The 10,279-nt window shown below is 40.3% G+C and overlaps 1 protein-coding gene across 8 annotated transcripts in view; it reads left to right on the top strand.

Moving 5' to 3' along the window:
* The window catches only part of EXOC1 (exocyst complex component 1), a 36,437-nt gene continuing 26,158 nt past the window's right edge, over nucleotides 1-10,279 (top strand). For 5 of the 8 annotated variants that reach the window (XM_062602734.1, XM_062602885.1, XM_062602809.1 and 2 more), the window contains exons 1-3: nucleotides 1-229; nucleotides 4,722-4,855; nucleotides 5,705-5,835. In XM_062602734.1, the coding sequence (XP_062458718.1) occupies nucleotides 4,732-4,855; nucleotides 5,705-5,835 (255 nt within the window). In that variant the 5' untranslated portion in view covers nucleotides 1-229; nucleotides 4,722-4,731. The remainder of the gene's footprint in view (nucleotides 230-4,721; nucleotides 4,856-5,704; nucleotides 5,836-10,279) is intronic. The other 3 variants (XM_062603195.1, XM_062602960.1, XM_062603034.1) reach the window with 1 other exon arrangement.

Raw genomic sequence — 10,279 nt, 5'->3', positions numbered from 1 at the left:
CCCCGGCAGCCTTTGCCCCGCCTGTGGCGGCTTGCCGCGGGGCTCGCTTGGACGCGCTTCGCTGCGCGGCTCCCCCGTGTCGGGGCCGCCGGGCTCGGCGTGGAGCAGTGGTGGCCGCTGCCTCCCGCCGGCGGCTGCGCGGAGCCTTGTCTCTGGGGCGGTTGCTGCGGGACTCGGAGGCCGTGAAGCTGCTGTCGGACGGGCCCGTGGGAGGCCGCCGGTGCTATAAGTAACTCTTAATGAGTTTTCCTCTTAAGTGGGTAATCTTTTGGCTGATTGATTCCCGGGGATGTTGCAGGCAGGCTGTGCTCTCATGTTGTAACCCGGCAGGATGCAGGAATAGCATGTTTTCCTGTTTACATGCTGAGGGAGGCTAAACAGTGCTAACTAAGTAGTTTTAACAGATTGCTGTGTAGAATCTTTCCCGTATATTTCGTGGACAGGCTGTGTCTTTTGTGGTGGACTGAAAGACACGGGCTCAGTGCATGATCTGCTGAAGTCGGTTATTCCTTTTTTTCTTGTCCTTTTTATAGCTACAGTCAAGGATCTTGACTATGCAGCCAAAGAGGATATTCACGTACTTAGCAATCTCACCTCCTCAAGAACATGCAGGCATTGTTCCAGTGTTCTGGAACAGAAAGTCATCAGTTGTGCCCCAGTGTGCTGTGAACAGACCAAGTCAGCACAATAATCACTGTCTTTCTCACATGCTCCTACACATACTCCTTTTGCGCACAGAGCTGTGTACTTTTGAATTCCTGATGGTGGTTGGCCAAGGACCCGTTATGATTTATAATTTCACCTGCTTTTGGAGAGGCCGGATAGAGACATGATTGCATGTCCTTGACATCCTCAGTTTTGATGTCGTATCTTTGTCGTATCACATTCCACAGTCTGTGATGTCGTATCTTTGATAGATTTCATGTAGCTGAGGCCTTGTCAGTAACAGTGCTGGAAAAAAGAAAATAAGATGCAGAAATATGTAAAGGGACTTAGAGTCTGGTGTGGTCTCGGCTCTTGAAGCATTTTTCTGAGTAAGCAGCTTTATCTCTAGCTCCTTGTGCTTAATTCTGTGTTCCTTTGGGACCGTGGGATTCATGTATGAGGAACTTAATGATGTGCTTGGTCCTGGCACGTTCTGAAGGTGGTTGAGTTTGTAACAGAAGTTGGACTGTACATCAGAACAAATCTTTGATCTCAGGTTTAATGTGTTCTGTTTTATGGGAAAGGTGCATTCTCCACAACCTAAACAGTTTGTGTAGCAGTGATGTGGGAGAGTTAGCAAGTTGCAGCAGTCTGAATGTGACTTAGAGCAGAAAGTAAAATCCTAAATCAGGAGGATGTTTCTGAAGTGCAGCACCTTGTTGGTGTTTTGTGTGTTCATCTTACACGCCTGTTGAAGAGTAACAGGAATGATAACATGATGCAGTTTGGGAAGCAAAAGATGGGCCCAGCAATTGATGAAAGAGGAAGAAAATTGTTATGCAGCAGCTATGGAGTGTTACATTGCATGAAGTTGTCACATAAACAGCATCTCTTTGGATGCCCCAACATCTATACACTTGACAGTACTGATTCCAGCTTGGTGTGTTGGCCTTGTTTTCCCAACACCCTGGGGTTACTAATCTTCACTAAAATGAAAGCTGTGGTGGTGGCCACCTGAGCTGAGGTATAGTGGGACATTAAAGAAAATTCAGCACTATTTTAGTTTTAAGTGCCAAGAGAACCTTTTTAGTTTTGCTATGTATTTGTCAGAGGGAGCAGCCCAGGCATCCCAAAGAGAAAAATGCAACCTAAAATTTAACTCCATGTATCATCTGAGCATCAGGCAGTGTCCCATGTATTGTATATTAATCCTGTTATTAACCCTGTAGAATTCTGAGGCATAAGTTCAGGCTAATATTGGAACTTCTGTATTTAAATAAAACCACTGAAATGTGATGTCACAGTGTTGCTCTTTTTTTTTTTTTTAGTCTACCTAGAATCTGTGTAGTGTGAGGAATTGTTCTGAATTGGGTGAATGTTACAAATGTCTTAATTTTCTGAGTTTGGTGAGGGTTTTGTTTTTGGTTTGGTTTGGCTTTTCTGATTTGATTGAGCTCTGCAAGCTTGAGTATTGGGTGATGTTGTGTCGTGTATGTCATTCATCCCCCCCTGCCCCTGCCCTGGATCTAGCAGGGACTAGACTGCACTTTGCTAGGGAGCCAGGTGATTATGCTGAAATCTGTCTTGTATGTCTCTTTCAGAAGTTTGTGACTTCCTTGGCATTTTATTCTTGTTTGGTGCATGATTAGTTTAATGTTGGTCCTATCTTACCTCTGCAAATTCTTCACCATAAATGAACGTTTTAGAAGTACAAATGCTTTCATCTGTGTTGCATACTTACTTAGAGGCATTGCCAAAGAAAATCGGGACTCTCAGTGGATGTTTTTTAAACAAGCCACTTGTTAGAGCACAAATTTGAACAGCTTTCTTTTCTTACAGCTATTTCTTTTCTTACAGCTATTTCTTTTCACCCTTTACTTTCTCCTGTTGCTGTTACTGCAGAGATTCATCGCTTGAAGGGGGAACCCTGTGAACATCTCCAGTTCCACCTCTCCCCACCCCCAATCTCTGCCTCCTTTTCTACCTCTCTGGCTCCCAGAAATCACCTGAAAACTCTATTCCTAATGAGAGAAAAAACTAGAAAGCAAACTTTTAGGTGTTAGGAAAGTACTTTTGCTGTTACTGGCAGATGCTTCTCATTTATGCAGTGTGATGGTCTGATCAGGTGTGCAGCTATGTCAGTGACATTAAACTGTGTCTGCCACTGTACCAGAAGGCGTCAAGGGCATTCCTTGGTGGCTTTGTACAATCTCTTGTGTTTGCTGTTACAGGCTACAGGAGTGAAATAATGTCTGGTTTACTGTCTTTCAGCAAAAGTCTGCTTTTTTTAGATTTTGGTTAGGCTACAAGGTTTAAGGTCAGCATTTGATTCCAGGAAGAAATCTCTGCATTTATTACTAAGTGTATGTGATTACTTTGTCTTTTTTATATATCCTGTTACTCCTTGCTAAAGAAGAAACTCCATAATTAGTGTTCAGTTCCTGAGTTCCAGTCCATACATCCAAGAGAAGGCTTCAACCTAGTCAAACGTAACTGACTTATTTTTGCAAAATTCGGTGGCGGCCTTTTTAGATTTGAATGACCCTGAAGCTGACATTTCTGCCACCTACAAAGATGCATTTCTTTATTCTGCATTACTGTAACAATTGACAGACACTCATTTGCAGATAAAGAGAACAGCCTGTTACATTTAAAAGTAGGTGGCAGAAAGAGGGAAACAGGTCTTTGCAAAACATTAAAACACAAAACAAACACAGTGCTGTATTTTTAGAGGCTCAAAGATTTACTGTCTTAGTTGTGTATCTGTCCCCATAGTGTGTGTCTTCCAGGAATTGTTCTTGTTATAAGGAGGCTTTTATGAAAGAAACTTCAATATCCAGAAGATAAATCTGACTTAACAAAAAGTTATTTAATTGTATTGCATGGATCCTCTGCAATGTTATGTTTTTATCAATAATAATAATAATAAAGTATTGCCTACTTCCTGAATAAAGTTATAACACTGTGTGTGTGTGTATATATATATATATGCACACAGTGCCACTCATATGTTAATAGTAAGTTTCTAGTAACTCTCCAGGGATTAGTAGTGATGAATTTGGCAATAGATATCCACCACAGGTGTTCTTTACAGAGGTATTAAACCTCAGAAGACTCTAGTACACTGAGGTTTTTATTTGCTTGGTTGGGGGTTTCTATTTGCCACCAAACAGAATGTGATGTATTTATTCTGGTTTAAGAAAAATTTTTGAGTAGGATATTTGGGAATGTTGTCAGAAGATGGGATAAAGTACTAATTTAGAAATTCTCTTCCAATATCAAGGGAGGAAGGAGTGAGGAAGCATGCAGGGACATGGATCCTCAATCAGATTTTCCCTCTACCAGAAGACAATTAGTATGTGTATGTGATACCCAAAGACTCAAAAGTAATAATTTGTTAGACTTGAAATTGTGGCATCTGAATGGTGAATTGAATGACTGCTGTGATATACTGTATCCAGAATATATTCCAGAAATCTTCTTGCAAAGCAGGGAGACGGAGACACTTTCTCCTTTTAAACGGAACATTGTTTTCAAATTGGTCTGCCCAGTATGTAACCTTGAATCAGACTCTTGAAAATTTAACTGAAGGGTTTAGGTATATTTGATGGATTCTGGAGCTTAAGTTTCGTTTAAGGTCATCCCTGTCAAATTTTGTGTGTTTTTTTTGGTTCACCTGTCTTAGAGATCTTTACTGGATCCCCGGGTTTCATACCCATTCTAAAATTCCACTAGTTAGTGAGAGTCTTTTGATTCTAATTTCAACTTTTTTTGTCCATGCCTCACATTCGCTTTTACTACTAAGAAGCTTTTTGTTCTCTATTAAATTACATGGAAGAATCATTCTAGTGTTGATAAATTATAGTTGTCCAACTGAAATAAGATGTTAAGCTTTATCTTGGACTTCTTCCTAAAGTTGGCTGATCTGCTACCTAAGTCATATTTGTTTGGATTCAGTTACCTGTAAAATTTAATTCCAGGAAACTGTAGCTGCTATAAGTAAATGACTGGTGGTGGTGTGGTGGGTATTTTGTTAAATGTGACTGAATGTATTATGATTTCTTCAAATCTTTCAGTTAAGTGAAAATGACTGCAATCAAGCATGCTTTACAGAGGGATATTTTCACTCCCAATGATGAACGCTTGTTGAGCATTGTGAATGTGTGCAAAGCAGGCAAAAAGAAGAGAAACTGCTTTTTGTGTGCCACAGGTACATAGTAATACCACACTGTATTTCTTGTCTTCACGTTTTTCTTTTTTTTTTTTTTATTCAGTGCAATTGTCTTAGCTTTATTTACAGTATTTATTATTGCCCTATATAAAACAGATGTTTCCCATTGCTAATGCAGAAAATCAGTTGTAGTTTATATTTCCATTATTGCTTCTACTAAAAAAGAAACAAAACCCTGTACTTTCATTCTCAGATCTCATTGTAACTTTAAATGAAAGAATCAAAGTTGTGTGGGACTGGTAGGCTTTTGAAGCAGCATTTATATACTGCTTAAGAGGGGATTTGCTAGGTATCTAGGCTGATCAGCCTAAACAAAATGCAATATAGAGTGCTGGTTAGAGTCAGAGGCAGAGGGCTCTGGAAAAGCACAGTAACTGAACTGAGTTCCAATGCTCTTTTGAGTGTATGTGTATTCTGTTCCATCTCTTCAAAAGGTAAGGTGCTTTAGGTCAATCTATCAATAAATCAGCTTGTTAGAATATTTTTTTGACTGAGAAATCCCAGAAAATGTTTTTATTGTGACTATAATCTCCAATTACCTCTGTGCTTTGTCAGTTATGTGGCCATGGTCTGAGGTCTGCTGTATCAAAGATGCATCTGAAAATTGGGTTCATTACTTCATGTGTATAGAGATGTATATCTGGTTGACTGAGACTTAAACTGAGCTGTGGATATGGGGATGAAAATGTTTCCAAGGGCCTATTTTCATCAAATAAATATTATGAAAACTTCCCCACAGATAACCAATTTCAAAAGTTGAAGAACAGCAGAAATAGATGTTGAAATAACTTGTGCATTTTGAAATTACTCTTCTACTTCATTTAACAGTGACGACGGAACGACCAGTGCAAGTGAATGTGGTAAAAGTGAAAAAATCTGACAAGGGAGATTTCTACAAAAGGCAGACTGCATGGGCACTTCGAGATCTTGCTGTTGTTGATGCCAAAGATGCTGTTAAAGTATGTGTAACTGTTTTTGGTTTAGTGCTCTGCTCAGAACATCCTTTTGGTTCCAAGTTAGAGTTAAATGCCTTGATTCTGACTGCTGTAAAGGTTAGATTGCTAACATGTTAATTAGGAATTAGCATGATACGTTCCTGTGCTGCTTATGCTTTTCCAGGGATATAACCCTGGTAACCTGAGTAAGAGTAGTCTAGATATGCTTGAATAGCAATATTCTGAATATCTGTCCTGTTTATTGTAGTGATCCCTCAGTCACTGTGGAGTGCTTGTGCTAAGGACCAGTACTTTTTCAAGTCTTAAAAAAATATATGGTCATCTTACTAATGACATTCAGCTACATGTAATGTTTTTTGCTAGGACACTTAAACCATTCTTAATAAGCAGCATATAAGCTTGAAGGTGAGCTTTTATAATCTTTTTTCTAAATCTTGACATTGGCTATTTGTTGGAAGGTGTACAGTCCTGAGGTGGTGTTCTAAGTTGTACAAACAGGCAGAGGTGAAAATTCTCCATCCTCTTGTGTCTGGTTTTATGTTCTTTTAACTGGTGATTTGGAAGAATAATGCAGAAAACTATGAAGTTGGAAATTCTTTGATTTCCCCCTCCCCAAGTGTAGGTTAAATATACCTTGTCATTTATCCGTATACTTGTTGGGTAGATTCTAGATTTTCCTTGGTGTTCCTAAATACCATGTTGGAGAATTGCTTCTTTCAGGTTAAGGGTCCTACAGCATCTGTAAAGAAAAAGGCGAAACACACACGCACGCATGCACAGAGCTTTAACAACTAGTTCTAGTTCAGTTCTTTATTTGGTACAGCATAGTAATATGTAGCATACAGATACGGGTCTGAGCTATGAGGCCAAACAGAAACCACATCAATCACAGTGACTGTTTTCAGTCACTATAAATTCCATTCTATAAACAGTTACTCCCCAGGCTGTTTCCCAGCCTGACCTTGCACCCAAACACTCCCTGGCTTGCCCCAGACCCAGATGCACTATCAAGAGTTCTTCTTCTTTAATTATCTACATAGCTGGAACAGGATGGCTTGCAGTTCCCACATCTCCCCCTTTTTTGTTTTGCACGATGAAGGTGGTGAGCACTTTGGCTTTGATTCTTAACAAGTCTCCAGATGACACGGAGGAGAAGCAAAGCAAATCGGTGATGTCCAGGCTCCAAAAACAAGATTTCACCAATGTGTTGGCCAGATATACTGGGAGTCTTTGGCACCTGGAGATAGATGCTGTTACTTCCAAACACACAGTCCTTGGCTTTCCTTATCCCCTTCTCTGCTTAAGGAGTCTTAAATCACACAAGAGCAGTTTCTTGACATTAGCATTTAAGGATGGGAGGTTCAAATACAATAGTTACTGATTATATTATTATTAATTATAATAGTTACTTATGCTAACTTTTGCTTTTTTACTGTTAGGGTGATGAAACCTGCTTTAGATGACCCTGCTTGAGCAGGGGATTTGGACTACATCATCTCTTGTGCCAACCGCAGGCTTCTTGGCCTGCCCTTCCCTCCTGGATGGCCCTCTTATAACAGAAGAAGCCATCCTTCACATCAAGGTCTGGCATGGCATGTGTTGCCACCACTCAACATCTACTGGGTTGCAGACAGCAGTTGAGCAAAAGGTTCTTCTTGGTGACAAACACAGAGGCCAACCCAGCTTTGCCCTTGACTATGGTAGGAGGTGTTTGGCCAACCTCAGTCTTTGCACCTTGTTGTCAATGCAGAGTTTCACCTGCTTCATCCAGTAACAGGTCGCTCTCATGGCAAAGCACACACAGATTTACATTAGCAGTATGTCCTGGGTTCAGCAGTAGCAGTCATTTTTCTCCTTCTTGGTAGCTGGTGCAGTGCTGTGCAAAGTCAGGATAGGGTTAAAAAAAATGAAAATGATCTCTTTCTCTTGGTCTGTGTGTGTATATGGATGTATGTATGTGAGGGGGGCAAGTTAACAGTTGGCTGGTGGTGAGGTTTCTCTTCATTTCCTTTATCATTATTATTATTGGTGGTAGCAGTTGATTTGTGTTATACCTTAGTTACTAAACTGTTCTTATCTCAACCCAGGGGAGTTGCATTCTTTTAATTCTTTCCATTACAAGCTGTCTTCATGACACAGTATATAACTACTACAGGGTGCAGCAGCTTGTTGAAGATGCTAGTGGCAGTGGGGGACCAGACAAAGCAAATTTCCCACCAATGATGTTCTCCCACCCTGTTAATTCGTTCCATTACCTGCTTTATAACACTACCATCGTGATGTGTTAGGATCTTTCTAGCTTCTGCCTTAGCATCTTCTAGCAGCTACTGCACATTTACACACTCTAACATCTCTTTTACAAGTGACAAATACATAAGATGCAAGGTGTAGTTTCTTATTAGCAACTGGCTAGTAAATACAGGTGGTTTATACACAAAATTACAGCCTCTAATAACAGCTATGTTGCAAGCACACATATTTGAGTCATTAAACATAGTCTGGTTATAGACACTTTTCAGTTGCCCCCAGGTGATGTTTTGCAAATAATTTCTTTTTTTTCTTCCTCTGTCTCATTCTGCTCAGGGTCTCCAAGGTCATCTCCTGCATCTGAGGCATTGGGTTCTTCAACTTGCCTGTCCAGCTCATAGTATGTCTTGACAAACTGCAGGCAGCCACCGTGGGCCTGTAGGTAGGAGAATACAAGCATATCTCCCTTCCCCAGGTTATCAGTTCCACAGGCCCTTCCCATTTCTGCAGGCCCAAAGGATCATGATACAACACTTTACCACATTCTGAATGTGGACTATCAGAGCCAAAATGTCGTTGCGCTGCAGTGACAGGTGTATTCATGGAAGATTGAGTGCAATTTAAAAAATTCAATGGATAGATGGCATTGTCTAATTGTTCTTGAAGGACCATATTCCCCCTTTTTTGTTTTTGTAGCACGGATTTCAGAACAGTGTGAGTTTGTTCCACAATCCCCTGGCCTCCTGTAGGGGAGGGGGGAATACCAGTGACATGCGTGACACCCCATTGCTGTAAAAGTCATGATAATTCTAATGAATTATATGCAGGGCTGTTGTTCATTTTCAACTGGGAAGGTCCTTCTAAGGTAGCAAATGCATGTGTTAAATGTCGGATAACATCATGAGCCTTCTCTCCTTTATGGGCAGAAGCTGAAATCGTATGTGAAAATGTGTCAACAGACACGTTCACATATTTAATGGTACCAAAGGAAGCAATGTGTGTAACATCTGTTTGCCAACTCTCATTCACCTTTAAGCCACGAGGATTTACACCCATGGCAAATGAGGATTGAGCTATCGACTGACAGTCAGGGCAAGTCCTGACAATTTGCTTTGCTTGAGAAGAAGACAGGTTAAAGTGTTTCTTTCAAGCAGAGGCATTCTGATAAAAAAAGGAATGTGAAGCAGCTGCAGAAGTAAACTGCACAGTGTCAACAATCAAGGAATCTTCTATGTCATTACCCACAGTTAAAGGGCCAGGCAGGTTGGAATGCGACCTAATATGTCCAATAAAACCAGAGTAATTCCCAGTTTCCAAACAATGTTTTAGCTTCAGCAAAATGTCAAAAAATGCATGGTTACTGATTTCTTTTAGCACATTAAAAGGAAGGTGTGGTAACAATCAAACAACATATTCTGAGTCACAAACAATATTTAAGGATTCTGAAGAGAGCAACTGTAGGCCATGTAAGACTGCAGCAATTTCAACAAGCTGCATAGAGCCATCCACATCTGTAACAGAGGATTGCCAGGAATCATTTTCAAACCAAACTACAGCAGCTTTGCCAGTTTCTCCAAGGCCACCAACAAAAATGGTTTTAGCATTCTGAATGGGTTGTGTTTGAACTACAAATTGCTCCTGTAGATCAAAATCTGAAAAAGCTTTTAGCAATTTATGTTTTGAAGTACCATAAAAAACTTTTCCTATAAAGTCTGCTAATGCTATTTGGAAAGACACAAACTGAGCAAAAAGGAACTGAAAGTCTGTTACAGTTAATGGTAAATACAATTCTGCAGGGTTGTTGCCTGTTAAATGTTGAACCCTCGTATGGCCTTTGGCAATTAAGCCAACAATCGTATCTAATGATTCTGTCACAGCCTTTCTCTGGGTATGTGTTAAAAAAACCATTCCAAAAAGTAAACAGAGTTACTGTCAATTTGACATATAACTCCTAATGGCCTTTGTTGCATATTAACAACGAGCAGAAAAATCCACAAGTGTAAATGCACTCTATCTGCCTGTACTGTCTCAATTTTTTGAGTCGCTATATTCAGTATTCACTATATTCACTGTTACCATTCGTTGTGGCAAAACAGTCCATTGATATCTTTGCATAGGAGCAGCACAGTTGACTGAAGGCACGGAAAAAGCAAAATGATCACAATCTGCAGGATGCAAAGGAATTGCAAAAACCAGTCCT

This window comes from Pezoporus occidentalis, unplaced genomic scaffold (genome assembly GCF_034315485.1).
Source record: "Pezoporus occidentalis ecotype Australia unplaced genomic scaffold, CSIRO_AGI_Poc_V1 ctg1, whole genome shotgun sequence".
NCBI lineage: Eukaryota > Metazoa > Chordata > Aves > Psittaciformes > Psittacidae > Pezoporus > Pezoporus occidentalis.
This window is presented reverse-complemented; position numbering and strand designations above follow the sequence as displayed.